This window comes from Temnothorax americanus, unplaced genomic scaffold (genome assembly GCF_048541705.1).
Source record: "Temnothorax americanus isolate GAGA-0224 unplaced genomic scaffold, ASM4854170v1 Scaffold18, whole genome shotgun sequence".
NCBI lineage: Eukaryota > Metazoa > Arthropoda > Insecta > Hymenoptera > Formicidae > Temnothorax > Temnothorax americanus.
In genome coordinates, this window is record NW_027509318.1 from 3232323 (window position 1) to 3254600 (window position 22278).

At 35.9% G+C, this 22278-nt stretch overlaps 2 protein-coding genes across 3 annotated transcripts in view; one reads left to right on the plus strand and one right to left on the minus strand.

Moving 5' to 3' along the window:
* LOC143896247 (alkaline phosphatase) overlaps positions 1 to 22278 on the plus strand; it is a 178288-nt gene that overhangs the window by 140254 nt on the left and 15756 nt on the right. For both annotated transcript variants that reach the window (XR_013256594.1, XM_077403958.1), the window contains exon 7: positions 6532 to 6726. Coding sequence is in view for 1 of the 2 variants with exons in the window: in XM_077403958.1 (XP_077260084.1) it covers positions 6532 to 6726 (195 nt within the window). In the remaining variant the exon portion in view is untranslated. The remainder of the gene's footprint in view (positions 1 to 6531; positions 6727 to 22278) is intronic.
* The window catches only part of LOC143896251 (caspase-1), a 112311-nt gene that overhangs the window by 56792 nt on the left and 33241 nt on the right, over positions 1 to 22278 (minus strand). The window lies entirely within an intron of this gene.

Below are 22278 nucleotides of genomic sequence, written 5' to 3' on the forward strand. Positions count from 1 at the left end.
TGAGCGGCTTTTACATTCACAACTTGGTAAAGTGTAGATAATTGAAAAGAACAAATGCATATAACTATATTGATAAAATAATATTCAGATAACGGTAATAGTAGGTAACAGTAAGGCGACGTAATGTTCAGAGCACGAAAATAGTTTGAGTATCTATTTTATTAATTACCATTTACAGTATCGCAAGATATATGGCATAACATCAATTAATTAGATATCATACGATATTCTGTTCGATGTGCAATTTGTTGGTGTATTATCTTTCACATACACATTTATCGAACATATTAGTAAAATTATAATTAGTGGTACGTAATACGTTAATTATACCATTAACGATGTATTATTCCAAGTTCAAATCATTCAAAATCAATCATATTCACGAATTCATTATTTAATCCTCTTACACATTTACTCGGTTGAAAACAGCAGAACTAATTTTGCAGTAAGTGCGCCTTTGCACCGTCGTGGTATTTACTTTGAGTTTTAGTTCGGGAGCCAGCCGCAATGTAAAGAAGCCAGATACGGAGTCACTAAACCAGCGAGGGGACTCGATAGTCTCTATAAAACGGCTTCCTAAAATTAACGGCACGAACGTAATTTGTCGGACGACTCGCTGTCCGTTCGGATTAAAATCTAAAGTTCGTAAGCGGGGTAAAGCGACCGAAGACAACCTGGCTTTCGTCGTGGCGCTTTCCATAAATTTTCAAACGACTATTCCGATAACTGCGAGCGCCCTTAAACAATCCTGGAAACAGAAGTCAAATTCGCGATGCGTTTGCACTGTAAATTTTACAATCGTCAACAAAGTTTGACGAACAGAACGTTAAAATCATAGAGAAGATGAATTAGAGAATTTAAATTCAAATTGACGTTTGGGGTATAAATTAATTAAAAGATCTTTTCCAGGGGCCCAAAAATAAACTCTTTTTACATAAACGAGACATGTGAATCAATAATTTATATATAAAATAATGTTTTCTAATGTAAATCGATATTTATCCGGATTCACACAATTATTTGGCCCCCGAATGTCGATTATTTTTTATCTCAGCGTTTCTCATAATGTTCGCAGTATATAAGGTCTATCTTTACTCTGCTGTCAGTTAAGTGGCCATTAAGGAAAACTGGTACAATCAGAGATAGAGGAGAGCTCGTAATAATCATAGCTTGTAATAAGTTGGTCGTCATAATCGAAGTGCAGTGACTGTTCGCCGGACTGTTCGCCAACTGTCATCACTAAGATAGCGCGGCATTTGTCACAGTATATACAGTAGCGCAACTCTCGGTCGGCACCTTTGATGTTAGTGTTGGCCAAAATGGAGTGCGCATGCGCGAAATAAAGCAGTATTCTGTCTCACTTCTCTCTTCGTCATCTCTTTCTTTCCTACTCGTTAGCCCATATTGAGGTTAGTTTAACGCAGTTGGCGCGAGATACAACTATGTCTGTTCCTAGCAAACACAGAATACACCTATGATTGCAAATTGTCGCCAAGATGGCATTAAATTTGGAATTTGATGCCATCTTGGCGACAATTTGCTATCAAAGGTGTATTCTGTGTTTGCTGGGTTAATTTCAATAAAAATTATGCAGAATTATTGTTAACGATGTACAATGTTAACAATGCGCGCAAAAAAATGAAAGAAATTAAAAAATATTAAAAAATATTACATAAATAATAGATAAATTGTTAATGATGCAAAATAATGAAATATAAATACTAATATGAAATATTATACTAATAATAATAGTATGTTATATATATATAAATATATATTATATAAAATAAGTCAGGAATAAATGTAAAATAAGTCCACCTATATATGTCAGAATAATTAATTAAATTACGCAAATAATGAAATAATAATGTAAACAATTATTAAAATAGTATTTGTCCTATCATGTTTTTTTGGAAAGAGGAAGAAGTGTCGTTTTTCTACATTTATGGTGCTCATACATCCTGTCACTGCACACCAATGACTTTCTTTTTAAAGTTTTTAATGGTTTTTTCCATTTTCTAATTCCTTCTTGTAGCAAAAAATCTGAAACAAAGCTAAGATCAAAGTGCTCTCAAAGAAAAGAAAACCTGTATAAAATTTACACAGGTTAACTTTCCTTTCTATACTTCCAATACACAAATCACTTCACAATCACTTCACAAATCTCTTCACAATCACACACTTTACAATCACACACTTCACACAATTTTTTTCCCGACTTTTATCAAGTCAATCTATAGCTGTCTATAGCACTTTAACGTCTTAGCATTTAAATGTGCCTCTAAATCCGTTAGAAAAAGAAAGAGAGTAAGAAGAAAAGAGACAGAGGTAGTGCTTTATTTCGCGCATGCGCAATCCGTTTTGGCCAACACGAAATCAGAGGAGTTGCGCTACTGTATATACTGTGGCATTGTATCGAATAGCGGCTAGGATAATGTGAAGATCGTCCGATACTAATACGAAGAAATAACAGATTCCTCGTGTCGCAGTCGCTATAGTGGAAATAATCGATAATAAATTTTATTTGCTAATGTAGCTAATGTGTCATCCATGTTTAATTTATTTCAGTAGAAGTTATTCTAACGAAACACGCGAAGTTGCAGCAAGTAATGCCTTTTTACTGCGATAAATATTCGCCGAAGGAAAACTCGCAGCCTCGTCAAGGAACCTGTCCCGGAAAAATATCATATTTCGGAGATGTTATTGCGTACACGAAACAATCGGCTGCGTAGTGCGTACATTATTCTACTTATGGGATACTATAAAAAGATACACCGCGTAACGCCATTGACGACGAGACAAAGTGGATGAAGCGAACCGAGACATATCTTTGTGTCTTATTCTTAACGTTTCCCGGTCGTTTCGTGCGTTAATAGCGACTATTTTACGTGAACGGCATAGAGATAGAATCGAAATCAACACCAGTTTCTGCTTTATTACGGCAATGTTGGAACGCGCTATCGATTGTTTACACTTTAATCGGCGAAGGCTAACAACGACGAGTATTCTACCCCGTTGCTATTCTTGCAGGTCACAGTTTGTCGGGTTCTCTTTGTTTTTAGCGATGTTTTATTTCCCCAGCGACGTTTCGGTATTTTTCATTTTATAACGATTCCGCGTTGCTTGCCTGAGATGAAATAGGCAATTTTACGAAGGCATCATACAATTTGTGACATATAGCCGGGCATCGAGACGCCCGCGCGTTCTTACATACCGGAGCTACTTTGTTATTTATGATACGCAACATAAAGGGAAGCCGCACGTTCAAAATATATCCAATAGAGTACAATTTAGCGAAATATCGATAAAAGCAATAAGCAAATTGTGTCAAACTTAATGATTATAATTACATTTCGTCATGAAAAAACTTTTTATTTTATATATCCCAATATCTGAAAAATAAAATACAAACTTTAAACTCTAGACTATTATGTCCAGATAGTAAAGTTCCGATAAAGAAAGTTTTGTAGATATCTTAATTAAAAGATGAAACCATGGATTATCAGGAAATCATAATGTTTTCATTCTTTTTTTTGTTCGATTTATCTTTTTCGACAAAGAAAGTTGAGAATTTAAAAAAAATTTACGTTTATACAAACATAATAGTTCTTTTTTACCTTACAATTTTTTATTTCCTCAAGTCACGATGCTTTTCAAACTACATCTAAGCATACGATACAGGATGAGTCAACGGAAATTTTCTACCCCGTTTTTTTTGTAATCGACTAGTTTGTGGAAAATATGCTGAAACACGTCAATCATGTTGTTAGGGGAAATTTTTCCAATTTTTAATACATTCCAAATGTTACTTCTCGAAAAACAAGATACAGTAATGAGAATTAAAAAACCTGTAAAATGTCACATAATGCCTATTACCATTTAAGAGTTTTGAAGAGGTAGCTAAACCCCCTTAAATATTAAATTTACATGTTTCGGCATATTTCGCTTCAGGAAACAAGATCGCTCTATGTACGAACAAGAACATATTTATGCATCGCTTCCAAGTCAAGTAGATTGGAACGAGACTTGAATGCAACAGAGGATTAAATACAGTTACGTTTATCTATGCGTGGAATCGATTGAACTCTTTAGGATGATATCTGTAATAAGCCGGCTCTTGTTCCTGCAGCGCACGGCAATTGGATAAGAGCCGGTCTGACTTCGATCGAGCGAGTGTGTATACGTGAACGACACGCACATAACGAGGGGATCGATGCTCGCTCGTAACGTGCAAGCGATGCAAGTTCTTAAGCATCGCGGCATCGCCCGGCAATTGAACGTCGGTCGCGATAGTTTATCAGAGTTTATCTCGCAGCTTCTTTATAACCGCTTTTATCAGCGACGCTCTTAATGATTGTAAAACCGACGATGTATCCCGTCGGTGACCTCGCCTTTTTGCGTTTCATGATCAGTCGCATCGAGGGTCGAGCGTACGCGTTGAAGTATATCGGGACGAAACATAGTTTGACTTTTTACGCGATAACCAGGAGACGTGTTCTACCCAACATGCACGCTTTTGAAAATTTAAAATAAGCTCTTTTTTCAGACGCACATTCGAGAGAGATAATGCATATAATTCTAAAATATATTCTTTTTCGCGAATGATTTACCTGTATTTATCTAAAAACAAATTGTCTTATAGGAGCATAATTATATGTGATAATGGCAAGATGGTTTTTCAGAACCTATTTAATCAATGTACAAAATGGGTAAAAGAAGTAAATAGTAACATAAAACTTTTTCCTCTGTTACTTTATATGAAAAAGAATACAATAAAGTTTATTAACTGACTTTAAATAATTGCAGTAAGACAAAAAACTGTAAAATAGACGAAGCCGTGGGTTACATTCGACCCAACCTTATCATTAGAGGGTTAATATTTGGTTTTCTTGTTTTTAATATTTAGTAAAATTATTCCTTTAGTAGCGCACTGACGTTAAATGACGTTTTAATGACGTCTCTAGACGTCTAGGGACGTTATTAAAACGTCATTTAACGTCAGTGCGCTACTAGGGTCTTAACTAGGTAAATAAAATCGTCACAAATGAATGATGAAACTCTTGCGAAGACTCACGTAATTCACTTTAAAACTAAGTGTTAAAAGATATTGGTAAATATGTAAACATTTATTGTTACCATATATTTAGAAACAAATAATGATATAAATTGTATCTTACGGGTTAATTATAGAATGAATATGTTATGGCGGAATAAAGTGGCAGGCTCAAGGCCTGTATGTACGAATAATGCTATTTGATACACGAAAGAACAAATAGCTATAGGAGTTATATTGTTCTATATGCATAACAGTTGATATAGAACAGCAAGCAATGCATTCGATGCACTGACCGTGTTTGTGTGGATCGAAATAGGACGGGTCAAATCTATATTACGTATATAACGCGGTTTACCAAAAACCAAAAGGTGGCTGTAAAATAATTTTATTTTATCTCGTCTGTATTTTTATTTCATTATTTCCTCTTTATTTTCTTAATTTCTTTAAATTATATATATTAATATTATTCCACAATTTTACTGAAATTGAAAGAAACGAAATAGATATCCAACCAATAAATATATAATTTTAATTAAAAAATATTTTTATTCTTTTTCAACACTTAATAAACTATAAATTGTTTAACAATCAAATTTTATATGGATTTCAACGAGGTTAGAGTTAAAATCTGGACAATTTATACTGCTTTTATTAATTTTCTCGTTATTTTTTAACAATTTAATTTGAAAATGTAACTGGAAAGTGTATAACGCTGTGAAACTTTCTCTCTCTGTGAAAATTTTGCGGCTGTTTTTTGATCATTGCTATTACGGCGAACGTTCGCGTGCTCAGCCACGCCGCCATTTTGCCATGATAGAATTATCACGATGATCGGGTTAAGTCCATTCGTGTAACTTTGTTAATGCGATAACGGGAACCGCTGCTCTCACGCAGACCGTAACTACGTGGGCAACGAGCAACGTCTCACCCATGATTGACACCACTGATTAAAATCCAATTGAGAACTATTAATGAAGCTATCAAATGACAAATATTGTACAGGCGCGAAAGTGGATAGGAGTAAACAAAACTCGGATATAGCTCTCTCCTTGTGTAGACAAACAGGAAAGCGGGAAGCGGCTTCACGGATAAAGAAACACATAGATAATAACAGTTTAAAATAAAATGGTATATTTGATACAAGGACATCATAATCGTAATATTACAATAAAACTTGAAAATTTTATTAAGCTAAATACAAAATTTTTAATAAAATTGAAAATTAACAGTGTTATAAAAATTTACACACATTCGAGATTATTTTAATTAAATTATATTTGAAAAATAAATTTTTTAATGGAAAAGATACTACCAGGATGTTGATATATGTATAATAATAGCCAGAAACTGCAAAGATTTTAAGACAAATACGAGAGACGAAGTATCGCTTTATGAAGTAGTTGAAGATAATTTTAATAAATGGTGGCATCTTCATGAGCCTTTCATGAGCGAGATCTGTTGGCGTTTCATTTTAGGTGGAAGAATCGACCATGCTCACCATTACAACAACGCTTATCGCGCCCTGGATGAGACCCTGGCACTGGAGGAAGCCGTCGAGGCAGTTATGAAGGAGGTCGATCTCACGGAAACGCTCCTCGTGGTAACGGCAGATCACTCGCACGTATTAACCCTCGGCGGACTGGCGACGCATCGTGGGAACCCCATATTCGGTGAGTTACCACATATACTTTGCCCTTAGTGCACCATATCCGTCCGAAATACATAAGGCGTTTCTACTTCTTGGAATAGATGCACCAATAAGTGAATAACTAGTTAAAATAATGAGAGAGAGAACGGTTAATTAAAAGCTATATTTATAACTTATCTTCAGCCATAAAATAAAATTTAAATTTTCAAACAACATCGAATTTGTTTGAAAAATGTATTATTTAAAATTAGAATAAATAATTTGACGAAACAATAATTTGTCTGTTAAATAATGTTCTAATTTGTATTGACTTTTGAAGTGTGTAACTATATTTTCTATGACAAGAAATAAGTGTAGATTCAGTAATTATTTATCAACTATCAATGATAATTAATAACTCATTATTGCATCTATCTTATTTTTATTCTACAATTAAATTAGATTGACAATAAATAACTATAAAAAGATACAAATGAATAAGATACATATGTTTATCAACACGGTTTTGTTGCGTTTTTGTCTTTGATTGAACACGAAATATTTCGAAGTTTTATAATGTCTTTCATAACGCTTATCTCGACATCTGCTTCTTTCTCACTCGGATGTTTAATCATACGCGCGTTACGGCGTGAATACGTTATCTGTGCGCGTTAACAAAGTTCGTACGATCTAGACGGCCGGTTTAGGCGATCGGTTTCAAGTGCCGTAACTTTCCTCCGTCGAAGAAGAAAGCGTCCTTTCCATTGTTGTCTGTGGACTTCCAATATCCGGGAGGGATGCGCCGGTAACCGACTTTTGACCCGAAAAGCATGGCTTCGTAGGTAACATTATTGGATCACACGCGTGAATTAATCGAATGAATTGTGCCAGGGCATATCTATATCATCGGCAGAGCCTAAGCGCAGCTTACATGTTTTCTTCCATTAGCCAATCTAGCTCAAACTAAAGCGCGATGTTTTACGATCTAATTCGACCGCAAATTCTCGGCAAATTTGACGAATAGTTTTGAAGACGTCGATTGCGCGTTTCTTCACTAAAGTTGAAAAAATAGGCAACAAATAAATAAAGATAATAGCAAACAAATAAGTCAGCTGGTATGACCAGCTTTTAATGACACGTAAATGAAAGAGAACTATTTGTTTAAACAAAATATGATATTCGAAAAGTTCCATGTATGGATTAAGATTTTGTAACGTAGAAAATGTCTTCACTTGCAAGCTGCAGAAGAGTTGGGGAACTATATTGGAAGGCAGGGATATATTTCACAGCAAACACCTGCATGGCTATTAAAGACACATCGAGTATTTTAGATTTTACTGGCCCGCTAGTCAAGCCGAAACATTTTCACTTTGCAAAATGGTACCGCACTATAGGCTATAAGTTCTGACACAAAAATGATGCATAGCTCGCGCAGTTATCTGGTTTTAACATCTAACGGACAGTTCATCGAAATTCTATCAAAACTTACGTTTTGATGGATTATTTACTGTTACCGGCTACAACCAATTTTCTGTGACGTCCCGATAAAAGCGGTACTTTGTACCGGAGGCCTAACCGGCAATATTTCCGCTAGTGCAGTATTTTTTACTAAACTTTCGACATATTTTCGGAGAAACGTGCTATTTGCCGGCGAACGAAAGCGTCGTGTGAGCCGCGCTTTATGGAGATCGTCCTCCGGGACGGCCCGTCCCTTTTTGCTCCCTTCGATCACTCGTTTCCTTCGCTTTTGCCGACCCACTATCCGTGAAGTAAACGGCGAACGTACTGATCCGCGGCGAACGATGCGGAAACGTTCGATCGTAAGCAATCAAAAGTGAACTCCGCTCGTCCGTGACGAACTTCTTTGCGAGTTAAATTCGGCGTGGCCGCTGTCTTTTCCCTCTGTCGTGGTGCCAGGTGTTGACCCCGAGATTCGCAACGATTCGGACGTCAACGCCCATGTCGCAATCCAATACCGAGTAAGCGACGCGAGCTCGTTCCCATCAAGTGGAGGAGGGTCCGTCCTTCCGGCAGGACAGTTCCGAATTCAATAAGATCCAATCTACTTGGACAACTTCATGACGGAGTCCGTCCGTCGGTTCGCCCGGTCGCGGTTAAATTGAATCGCCGGACGGCTTTTTCGGCCGATCGTATACGTGGAGTCGCAAAGGGTTCACGGTTCACCCGTATCGTCCGTCTGATAACGGCCGGTTGAAAAAAGGAATAACCCCAAGGGGTGTTTGTTTTCCGAAATTTGCAGATTCTGAATTTTTTCATGCGTTTTGTACTTTGTTCTCGCGACATTGTCGGATATCCTGTTGTCCCTGTTGAGAAATTAATTTATTTATAGTCGATTCGCATGACTTCGCAAGCTCTATTACGAAGGATTATTGCTTTACGGAGCGTACTGTTACGAAATACAAATATATTTGATATACATACTTTTATTTATCGTATTATTTTGTATATTACTTTTTTGTAGAACGCGTTCCTGCTCGAAATCATGCAAAAACCAACGGAATAAAAAGCATGTGGTTTCTAAAATAATCAGAATTTATATTTTTATTTTAATTTTTAATAATAATTGAATTTTATATAGGTTAATGCAAAAGATTTGTCGTATTGCCGAATAGAGTTGAAAATAAAATTTTAGCAAAATCAAAATCAAATTGCCGTCGTCTCCCCTCCCACGAGTTTCAATATGCTCTTTTTCTCATATTTTTATCTGAAGAAGAATTTTTCAATTCTTTTTTCAAACAACTTGGAGTTTCTAGCTTTATTTAATACAAAGGTTGATAAAAAACAACAAATTATTTTGCAGTAACACACATATATATATATATATATTACATAATAAAAATATCTGACATTTGATGACATGAAGAGAAGAGCACATGACCGATAACGCAAATCGTTTATTTCATGGAGTGCTATTTAGAATCGGGGAATTATTAACAAAAGGATGCACGTTTATGCGAGCAGTGCAATAATTTTTAAGTCCATTGATATTGCAAGCTTGCGTCTCGTAAATTTTCCAACCGATCCACGATGAATTTACTGGAATTACTCGAGTGGAAGATATCCAATAATGCAATCCCTCATCATGATTATGCTCAACAACATTCCGTATGATTTAATAGAAATTTATATGTATATGTTTGATAGCGGACATAATCTGAACGAGATAGCTTTGTTAATTAAACAGATCGCTCGCTATGCAAGCCTGCACTATGATCTGACGAAGCTATTTCGCAATCGATTAGAAAAGTTTTTAAAATGGTCTGTAAAGAAATTTCTGTCTTGTTCGATTTTAGTTTAAAGTTTAAATAAATAGTACAGATGACTTAACAGTAAATTAGAATTAATATTAATTAATACTTATCAATTCTTTTAAAGTATTTTTCAAATACTATATTAGTTTATGTGTTTGCACGGAAGAACGGTTTTGCTGAAGTGTCAAAAATTTAGTTAGATACAGATCTGGAAATAATTTTGTTGCGCCATTAAAATAATTATAGTAGGTCACTGAAGTAAGATGGTAATACTGTAAAAAATTTTGACATTTTAGCAATCAGTTTGAGTGTTCTACATAATTATTTTGATGGTGCAAAAATATTTTCTGATCTGTATCTAACTAAATTTTTAGATACTTTAACAAAACCGTTGTTTCCATGTGTAAGTATATTACTTTTTTATAATATAAAAAGAAGTAAAGGAGTTGATTTTGTATTTTTTGTATGAGTGAAGAAGAACGCCATGCGAATGTGTGACATAACATTCAATAATTTACTTTCGTCACTAAATAGGAAATATACATTCGGATAAACGAAACGATATTGATCTATTATTTTGGGAAGTAATTTATACTCTGCGCCGGTCGTTATATAATCGATACATCTCGCAGAAAGGCTCGCGCCGGTTCCACTTTACCCGATCGCGTTGATTGCCATCAATAAATAGCGGTTGTCGAACCGACGAATTTTGCAATTTGCCCACTGTACCGAAAACGCGGTATTGGACGCTTTTAATTTTTGGCACGTCAAATTTTGTTTGCATTTGTAATTGAAAAAAAATCGGGTAACGCTATATGAGCGTATCGGTGTCACCCAATGCTGGACGGCGCGCCAATGCCGCGGCATACCGGCACTTGGCTCGAATTAGATTCGATATTGTGCGATTGCGCTTCCAAATTGAAACCGCGAGTAATTTCGTATTCGAGGATCGAATATAACACTCAGAAATTCCGCCGGTGCTCTGCAGTTGCCCACTCAATATCGTCACGGAAAAGCTATAAAACTCCGCATCGTGTGAATCACGGTGAAAAAGTTCTCATATTTCTTATTTAGGCGATATAAATTCAAATTTGTCATTTGATCTAAATTAAAGGCTCGGAGTTGAAAGGCTTAACACCGTCTTGATCTACGGCAACAGCGGTCTCGCATCACCTCGGCGAAACGTTTGTCGCGTCGAAATTCCGGAACGAGGTCGCACGAGAGTCTCGCACATAATAAAAGTAATGAACGTAAGCAGAGACGTTAAATCACGCGGTTGACGTGCCGCGTGAAATACGGTCCGTTAGGAAAACGTCTGATATATAGGGATCAGGTTTTTGTCCTGCAACGTTCCGCGTCTATATCGTCGCCACGGTTCAACGACGTAAACCGAAATGAATATGCAGTCGTTCTTATATTCGCTTCGGGCATTATAATCGCGGCAACGAGTATTTCAGGTGAGAACCGACCTGGGAGAGAATTTAAAGTGAGAATAACGAGAGGGACGGCCGTAGATTCGGGGCAACATAGATTTTGCCAGCGTTGCCGCGAATACCAAGTTGCACGGACGCAATGTGCATAAATGTTTCTTTTTCACAGGTAAAAATATTTAAATGGCCATTGTAACATCTGTTTAACAAGTCGCTACATTTTTACCGTTTACCACCACCTAATCATTGAATTCTATATCTCTGTACAGAGTAAAGTGTACTCGGTATATATAAGAACACAATCACTCTTTTGCCCCTTTGTTTTTGAAGTATATATAACGCGAGCTCGAATATTATTTGAAAATTATTTAATATACGTAGATATAAATTAACAAGTAAAATGCGCGCCGCACGTTGTTGAAAAATTCGATCAATTATCACGCATCGGATAACGCTGATGGTTTACCTTTCAATCTGCATTTCTCCGATAACTTAGTTATTTCACTGATCAGATCTGTAAACATCGTTGTGCAGACATTTGATTACCGAGCAACAATAATTATAGATTTTAGATATAGCTTATCCAGGGTGTTAAACAAACATATATACTATATTTTATAAATATGATTACCTCATCTCGTTTGTAGCGTTAACGTCATTTGACTGTTTGGAATAGAAAGAGCCCGATTAAATCAATGGAGCGAAGTAAATGATGTATTTTATCGAAAACTGTGTGATATTGGTGCTACTGTAAAAAAGAAATACAATTACGTTAATACAACAGAGGGTAAAAAAGTCGCATGATTTGTAGAAACGTATACCCTTGTTGTTTTATTGTCATTTTATTTTTTTTTATACTCTGCAACGATATCTGTAATAATTACATGAATATCGTACTTTTTGTTTCTTTTTCCAGTAATATACATATATCGTATGCATTATTAGATAGCAGTGATTGCTTATATAACATTTTATATAATGATAAAAAACACATTAAAGATGAATAAAAATAAATTAGAAATAAATGAAAAAACATTTAAAGATATAGGAATAAAGAGATTGCAAAAATAAATATCTAATAATTTTAATTTTATGTTGTACATGTATATATATAATAACGATGATAGCGTATGATTCCTTCCCTAATTAGCACGTAATTAATTTGCAGCATTAAATAGGCTTGTGATCGATTTCTAGCTTTCTGGCACGTATTTAGGCTTGTAAAATATAGTACTGAAGCACCGTTCAATATCCTCGACCATCAAGAGAAATTTGATGTAATCGACCTTCTCTGGCAGTGCTATAAATCTCCGCTAGTGACGCCGACTGTCTCCGTTGAGAGATTAAGATGGTTCAAACTGCTCGGAATATTCATCAAGAAGGAAATATCTGAAAAAGCTAGCATATTTGTTCGTAATAATATATTTGAATGCTGGGACTCTGGCTGAGTCTGTCAATAAAATTGACCCATCTAATTTCTAATATATCGTTACTTTTATAGCTCCGCCATTACGAAATGTTACGGAAAACTGAAAACCATTTGAGCCATTTGAACTACTTGAAACTTCGAGCTTTTTATTTGCAGCAGTGCATTTAATACATGAGCTAACTTACCATACCATAGTTTCAGGCGAACAGGAACAGTACGTAGTGTGCGTTATTAAGACAATTTTTTCTCAACTATTGTATTTTTTTTCAATATTCGCTAATGCACTGTAGTTTTCTGTCCAAATTTTCCGCATTACCTAGAATTTTTATTTTAACTGGATCACGTACGCGAGATAGTTTCCTCTCCAGATTCTTTCGTCGAGAAAATATCAGAATTATTGAAATTTATAATGTATCACGAAATTTAATGTGTGAACTCTTTCGCGTAGTATAGCGTTTATAAATGTTCGAGATACTTTTCTTGGGAGGATTATTTTTTCGGGATTAAGGAAAATACTATCATCAGCCATTTCGCGTCCTCGCGAGGAAATAGTCGCGGAGAAGTCGTGAGCGTTCAGGACGAAGGAACGAAGGTTTCGGCAAAAAACAAGATAGAAAAAGCAATGGAAAAAAAGAAGGCAGCATAGGTAAGAAACGAAGAGAAATGTACGAGCGATTCACACGATACAGCGCCTGTAAAGGTTTTTATTGCTGGCCGTTTATTAAGCCGCGTTACTTCGCTCACGCGAGTATATTTGAAGAAGCAATTAAAGCACGCGCCGATTTGAGATATAATTTATTTGCCGCAGAGTTTACGTAAAGTTACGTGTACGCTCGCGCGGGCGATTCGCGCCCGCTAAGAACTTAATTGCATTTACGCCACGCTGACTAGCGCCGATATTGGTGCGGACTGATTTAGCGTCCTTAACTCGCGACCACTTACAAGATGAAGTTTCGCGCGGAGAAACTATTTACTTTGTACGCGTTACAAGTGTGTACTTTCGTCTTCTCGGTCCTTTAAGATATATAATGAGTACCACGAGACAAAGTGACGTCCATTTCTTCAGAAACATAATTTTTCACGAGAGCTTTATTAACGCGAAGAACTATGTTTCTCGCTGAAAAATGAAGAGATTTGTACAACTTTATTTTTGGACAGTAGTTCCAGATTTAGGGTACAACTTGCAATTAAGATGGTGCTGGATTGCGAAGATTTATTATTTCGTTATAAAACAGAGAAAATTCGCCACCGCTAATGACGTAATTGATATCGCGTTTCTCGTTCTCGCGCGGTTACTTGCTTGCTCCATATCAGAATAAATTAAAATTTCCCAAGTAGTTAACCCGCTCTTGAATTACGTCGCGAGGAATTGTTTGGAAGCCACTTGGAGTTGCTCTTGCCAACTTTTTTAGTACGGTTGTTGGCGCTTACAAGCCGATGTAATGCGATACGTAATAACTCTCTTAATCATTCTACATCAAAATGTAGCACGTTAAGGAGCAAACTTGAAAAAATCCATTTTGTACGAGTCCTGTACTCGTCGTGAGTCTCTTTTGATGAGAGATATAAAACTTGTGATTATATATTAAAAAAGTTGTAGCTAAGTTTTATTTTCCTTTTTATTTATATATCGAAGTAAGATCTTAATTTATTATATTATTTACCATTAAGATAAGCCGATTTGATACATAAGAACTCTCGGCTCAATCACTTTACCAATAAGATATATGTAAAGCGATGAAGAGTAAACCTGATGAAAAAAATGTATACCTTATACAAATTTTGTAGTCGTTATAAGTTTCTTTTGAGAGGTATAGAATTTAATTATTAAAAAAGTTATAGCTTTGTTTTAGCTTTGTTTTTATTCGGAGACTTATATATAATGTCTCAAGATTTTAATTTATTAAATTATTTAACATTTAAGATTAAAGAGATTTAGCTAAACAAATCGGCTCGGAAAGCCGTAAGAAAGACGTTGCCGAAGGCAAATTGAAATATCATTATTTCGACGCAGCATTGTGTTTAAGTTTTAATTTTCGAATTAGTGCGCGATAACCTCGTGCTTTCATCGACAGACGCGCTTGAATTTCAAGCTAAATGAAATAAAGACATTTCTCAAGTTCTATTTTTTCGCCGTTTTGGCCAACTGAATTTCGTTCACGTTGCGCGGCAATGCTTTTGAGCGTGCCTATTAGGCTTTTTAGGCACGAGCGGCAGCGCCAACAGTTTTGCTTTTGTTCGGAAGAGTTTCGACTAGTTTTGCTCGTGGAGCAGAGAGAAATGGTGTTACGCTTAGAGATTTTATCTCGTTCACCCTGATTTCGCTCGCGAGACGACGCCGACGGTCGAGGCTACGCGGCGGTACGCGTTTCCAGTTTTACTGGAGTATGCAAAGCGAGTTCTTCCGCTTTCTCCAAAACGAGGCCGTGATCGCGATCGTTAATAAAGGAAGAAATATTTCTCTTAACAGTATTTTCCTTCTTTTGAGGATGTTCACTTTGGATAGCTGTAATCGAGCAAAATTTAATAATTCACGCAGACTATCTCATTTCTAAGATATACCTTGGAATTATTATCTCGTATCTCGTATAAACATGTGCGCAAATGCATAGAAATTTATTTCACGTAACAGTTAAAGATGATGAAATATTTAGCAGTTAGATAAATCAGAATTATGTACTTTCGTATACATGTCGTATACACGATTTTCATATATGATCTACGAAAGCAATTTTCGGGAAATTGAAACACCCTTTTTCTAAACTGCTTATTAAGATAAAAAAAAAAAAAAAAACGCTTTGTCGTAAAGAAAGAAATCTTTATTCTGCTCTTTGTGCGATACGCCGATGTTGCAGTGAAGTTGCATTGAGTTCTCTTAATGTCTTTATCTTGAGACTTGGTGGTGTGCTCTTCTGTATACGCGGAACGCAGGCCAATAACCGACGATCGAAACCGACGCATTTGAATCGCACGTCGTTCACCCGAGAATAATGTGTTCCGTTGTCATAAAAATGAAGCGTTTCCACGGGGGGGGGGGAGGTGACGCACGACTGTTGTTGAGCCATGGTTGAGCACGCATCAGTGCGTACGTGTAACTACTCATATAAAACTGCTTTTTACAACGGCGATTGTGGCAAAGACTATAAAGAGGTCCGCCGCGCGATTTCAGTTAGGTATATCCACGACGATTTCGGCGGCTCCGTTACGGTCGAACGGTATCGCGTAAAACGCTGAAACTTTAACCAACCAGTTTTCTGTGCACAGTTGGTCGCAGCGTATTCTGATCAACAACGTCACCAATTTGGTCGAATAATTGAAACGCGTGACTCTCTCGCGCTATCGAAACGATGAGCCCCGTTCGGTTCACGAGTTCGGCAATTTTTATCATCGATTTTACAACCATGAAAAAACATATTTTGAAACAGAACCAGTTATATCGAGTTTTTGACTAAAAACTAAAAACCCAACGAAAAATATTCAAAAAAAGAAGGACAAAGGGAAAATAACGCGTGAACATTTTTATTGATTGTATCGCGTGTATGTAATATTTAAAAATATTTTAAATAGTTAGTCTTTATTGATATTTAATCTTTTTAGGTTTTTAAATAATTCAAAAATAATATCTGATATTTACAGATTCGATAAAATTGAAGTCATTAAACAATAAAGGAATATTTTTGTAACGTATTTATAAATATATGTATAACATTTCCCAGAGGAAATAATATCGAGCCTTTTTTATTTAATTTAAATGAAATCTATTAACACAGGAAATTCACGCCTGACAACTAATCGTTGAAAAAAACAGGGAATTTTTAATTCTTTTTTTTTAGTATCTCAATTTATATCAACTTTTCTCTTTTTGATTAAGAGAATCGTAGATAAATTTAAAGATCTCGTCTGTAACAAGTACGCATTCATAATTATTTAACGCTAATCGAATTTGATCACATTGCTGTGAAGCAGCTTGGTTTCCGTCAATTTACTCAACTTTTGCGCATCCGCGTTGGAGTATCCGAAATGTAATGATACGGAGTACGACTAGGAATAGGAGAGAGAGGAAGATTCTTCTGTCAGTGTCTCCCAATTTAATTTAATTGCGAACCTCTTTGGAATCTGATGAAAAGTTGTAAAAGAGTGTAAATTCTACGCTTTTATTTAAAGTTGCAAAATTATATCTGAAGCAAGTAATTACGATGACAATCAAATAATTAAGTTAGAGATTGTGACCGACATTTTAGTCAGATTCAATTGAAACCAAAATTGGTTCAAGTAGGAAGTGAAATTGAAAAGTATCGCGTATTATATTATGTTGTACTGTATACGTTCAGTCTTTTTATATATATATTTATCAGTTTTATCACTAACAATTTGCCGTCTTGATTATCTGCAGTGTAATTTTATTTATAATTTTCAAAATCTTTCTCGCATTAAGTTATCTTTATCTCGATTTTACGGAATATCGTTTGAGAGATACTGTTCAAGTTGAATTGGAATTGCGGTTCGACGAAGCAATCGGACAAACGAGATGCTCGGCGGGAGAGTGGCCACACTGTGTCCGATGTATTTCGAAGCAGGAAATAAACGCGAGTTCTTCGGGACTTGCAAAACTCACCGGACGCGTATTCGTGTCCGAGCGAGATGGCTAAGCTCGTTTATGTGCGGGACAGCAACTGGAGCAAGAAAAGCTTCGGTTCTCGCTCATCATTCCTGCAAGCGAAGCAGCTTCATTCAAATTCTCGGAAAATGCAATGGAATTATTTGTAGTTTTTGCTACATTAATCAATTTAAGAGAAAGGATTATGTACAAAAATTTACGAAAGAAATTTTTTTTCCCGAGATTATATCATTAATATTAATTCTTTTTTATTATCTTTTTTTTATAACAATTCTACAGCGTCTATGAATTATTTTTCTTTATGATTATACTATCCCATTTGCCTAATTATCACAATTATCTCGTTTCTTTTGTTTAAAATTAACAAAACTCGGAATTTAGTAAATTATAATAAAAATAGGCAATTTATCATCATATTTGTTGTACATCCTATTCGGCTTTGCAATTTGTCGAAAATCTTTCATATTGAAAGACGTCGCTGTCAGAGCCATCATTGCAGGAAGGTATGAGCTCCGAGATGTCTCCAACGCGGTTTTGAATGAAATAAGCACAGTCATCCGAAGTTCGACAATAGCGTCGCCACTTGCGTATATATCATGGAATGTGTATCACGGATTTTAGAATTTCACAGAGGATGACCAGAGGATGACAAATGTCTTCTTCTCATGCGGCTCCTATAGAGATGCTTGAGAAAAAGATTTATGTTCGTTGCATTCAGATCAACTCGAGCTTAGACCGCAATTTAAAAAAAAAAGAATTAAATAGGAATTATATTAAATTAAATTTAACAATAAGTTAGATTTAAGATGAAGTGGGAGTAGCTGCAAATACACGGAACCGAAAGTCGTTTCTTTAATATACCAATTTTTCAGTGACACAAAACAGATGTATTCGCACTTATGCGATTAATTTGTGAGTGAGGCATATAGTATAATGATTTCTATATGATCAAAGTCTGTAAACGGCCCAAATTCGGATATTGAACACGTGTCGCGCGCACATTTATCTGAGGATCCTCGCAGCTGTGAGGATCTATGCATTACAGCTGGCGTACCGTTAAAAGTAGTTCCATTAAAACTTAATAAGTACTATGAAATACGAGCGGCCTCGTGCTCTTGGGCCAATTATTCCATTGAATCTTTTAGGTATAATTCATTTATTGTTTTTCCATTCTCTAATAAACAAAATTATTATACAATAAATAATTTGTTTTGCCAATATTTAATAACAAAAAAAGTATTTATTTTGACCGTTAGTAGAGAAGTATTTATTTTGCCAAAGGTTGTCGAAATAAATACTTCTTTTGTGACAAAATTATTAGTTACGCGACGTTAAATATAAACATGGTGGTAGCTGATGAAAGATAAACAGAAACTTTTACGCATGAAAAAATGATGTAATTAGCGATACATGAAATTTTCTGAAACACATGAAATATTTTCTACAGAAATTAATGAAAAGCCATCAGCTACAATCTTGCTAATTATTTTTAGATTTGCGCCTGTAAAAGATTTTTTGTCACAAATATTCGATACTTTTATATATTAAATAAAAACGCGAGAAATATGAAATAGAACAAATATATAAAAATATCTTCGCTTCTGATTGTTTTCTCTCGGTCTCATATATACGAATGTTAATTGTAGAATAAAAAGCATTGAAACATATATATATAAGCGTACAGACTGTGCGCACAAGCAATGGTCAAAGTGTTTTCTTCGCGAAGCTTCTCGTCGAGCTTTTCGCGAGAGATACTTGACGTCTTAATGCTTTTACAAAGAGCAGCAGCGCGACGTGAAGTTCTTAATGAGTACATAACGTACAGAAAGCGGAACCTGGAAAGTTTATATATTTGCGGTTGTGAGATGCAAGTCATTGAAAGTGTAGCTTAAGAATAAGTGCACAAGGTAACCGTAGTGCAGAGGGCAAACATGCGGCATGCGATAAACTTTGCTCGATTAAAGAATGACATTTGATTGACTACAAAGAGAATGCCGGCATGTTTAACGCGGTACGGAATTGCGGTAAAAGCTATGATATCGCGGAGTTCTGAGAGTAATGTTATTAATAAAAATGGTGATGCATATGTGTGTGTATTCATAAACTGAATGCAGCTATTAGCATATCTGTATATTTGATGTAACGCGTAAAAATATGTTTTGTATGAAAGATATTATCGCGTTTCGATAGATTGCCATTTTGACGTTCCTGATAAAAAAATTACATTGTTATGGCAGTTGCTTCTTACATCTGGCCCTTTATATCCGTAACAATGACACGACCTGTGTAACGTTTGCTGCATTTGCGGTCAACAAATTTACATATAGACATTTTAGAGAAGTCTCGAACGAATGAGCTTGCGGGATCACTCAAGGGAAGATGGAAGCTGCGCGATTAATTCGCTAAGAGCTCGACGGTTGCTTGCCACTCGAGCGGAAGAATGCTTCTTGCTTATGCCAATCGGCATTGACTGTTGGCATTCCAAAGAAATGGGTCAGAGTGAAGAGTAACGGCCGGCAATCCGGAGAGTGCGTTTATCTCGATCGCGATAATTTATCACCATAAATTCAAGAGGGTGCGAAAAGATAGCGTAATGTTTTTGCGACGCCGTGGTACACATTGCTCCAGGACGGTACGGAATTCAGTTAAGCGAATCGTGAACTTCTTGGAATATCTCGAATTTGTCGTCCGGCACGTCAGATCCAAACGCACGAGATATTGAAAAAGGGTTCTTGAGGAAAAGGATTCTTTATACGACGATCCGTCATGCGAGGTATGACATGATTAGCATATAATATACGCCAAACAAATCAAATGGAATTTTTATCGAATGCCGAGAGCCTTAGGAAGTATTTTAGCACTGCTGAAGATCTATTTTTGTATTTGTAGATAGAAAAATATAATAATTCTCTCTAATTAAAATACGAAGGAGAAGATGGCAAAGGAATTTTCAAACAATTAAAATATAAAACTTAAACCTATTTATAGAAAAGAAAAAATTATTAAAAATTATAATATTTCTGGAAGAAAATATTTTGTTTTTTATTTTGACCATAAATCTTAAAATATTTGAGCAATATGTTTTATATTTGTTTTAAATGCCACTGTGGAAGACTATTGAAAAGAAATTAATTCAAAATACCTTGCTTAGGTAATTCTCACATTCTTTGTACTAGACAGAAATTGCTAAATTGCTTACGATAAATATATGGCAATTACCGAAACTTATCAAATTGTAGTATCGCCGCTGCGAGAATATTTTAGGCGGTCCCTCGCCGGAATTCGAGAAATGTTCGTAAATCAGTTGGGGGTACGTCCTGTCGGACCTATCGTGCCAGGACGACGAGGCTCGCGGCACGCCATCCACGGGAGGCTCGACCCATTAACTTAGAAATATATAAGATCACGGAAGCATATCACGGAGTCGGAAAGTCATGCGATAGTAGCCGTTCACGAAGGTACGCCCCGCCGACGGGAAGTTAAATTACACGATGAAAATCCTCGACTTTTATGTCGAGGCTCGATGAGAATTCTTTTATGTGCGCATATAAGACACGGCGATATCGCTGCTGGTTAGGCTCACGATCACGAAGACTTGAGACGGATAGAGATTCACCCGTGAAATTCCTACTCGAGATCTCGATATCGTGTGCATTCGTTACGAATATTTTTATAAACTCGATTAAAAGATTAAAACATGATGTTTGTCCATTTAACGCGGTGCGCAAAATGCGTCACAAACGCGATTGAATTGGAGTATTTTGTTTATATGTAGTTTATTATATTCAGCTATCTCGACTGAACTGTGCAGTTTTATCTATAACGAACTCGGTTTATTTATCGATTGCCTTTTACCCTTTACATCCATTAAGATACGATCATTTATTGTTATAAAGTTACTATTTTTGTTGTTATTTATGAGAATAATTGCAATAATTGCAAGATATTACACGAGTTATTATTTTAATATATTATAAACATTTTTAGAATATATGTTTTAGAATAACAAGTTTTGCTAGCAGATTGTTATCGTTGTGTATATACATTTATGTAGGTATCTGAAACTTTAGAATTAGGTTATATCGAGTATTATTACGTACAAATGTTATTTTTCCTTACATTATCAAATGCCACGTGATAACTGCTATTATCAGCATGAAATCAAGTTTGTGTAATCCGCTTGGCAAATTTGCTTTTTGGAGTGGTCTCTGATGATACTTTGTGGCATTAATTAATATCTAATGACGTAATATCGGCACAATAATCGGCTCAACAATATTGTACAAGGTATTACCGTAACAGCGTGACCCATGGATGCGCTTCAATATCGTTGAGAAATTTGGTGGACACGACGCGGAACGTTTCTTCGACGAGAGGATCGTCCTTAATTACTTGCGCGCGGTATATTACGCTTCACAAGATGCGAGTCGCGTTTCGTAACCGCCGTCCTTAATTTTACATTACGTAGCTTTATGTAACACGAGGTGATGAAGCGCATCGGGTATTATTTACGACGTTCTAAAATGCGAAATGCTATGTAAACAACCGGAGTAAAATAGTTGTATATACTATCGAAGAAGAATAAACCGCCATGTTGTATCTCACTCCTATTTACTGAACGCGAGTGTAACAGCGTAATGGGCGCTAAGCTTTCTTTTGAGCTTGATTAACTTGGAGCCGGCAATTGGCGGTTGTACAGTTTCAAATTGCTCGAATAACTTACCTGTACTTAACATAGCACTGGTTAGCTTGTATATTAACTTGCGGGTTATAACTTTCTTTTCCAATTTAACTTATACGATTCTGCCCGTTTTCTAAGTTTTGTAAAAGTGTCTCCATCAGTGTT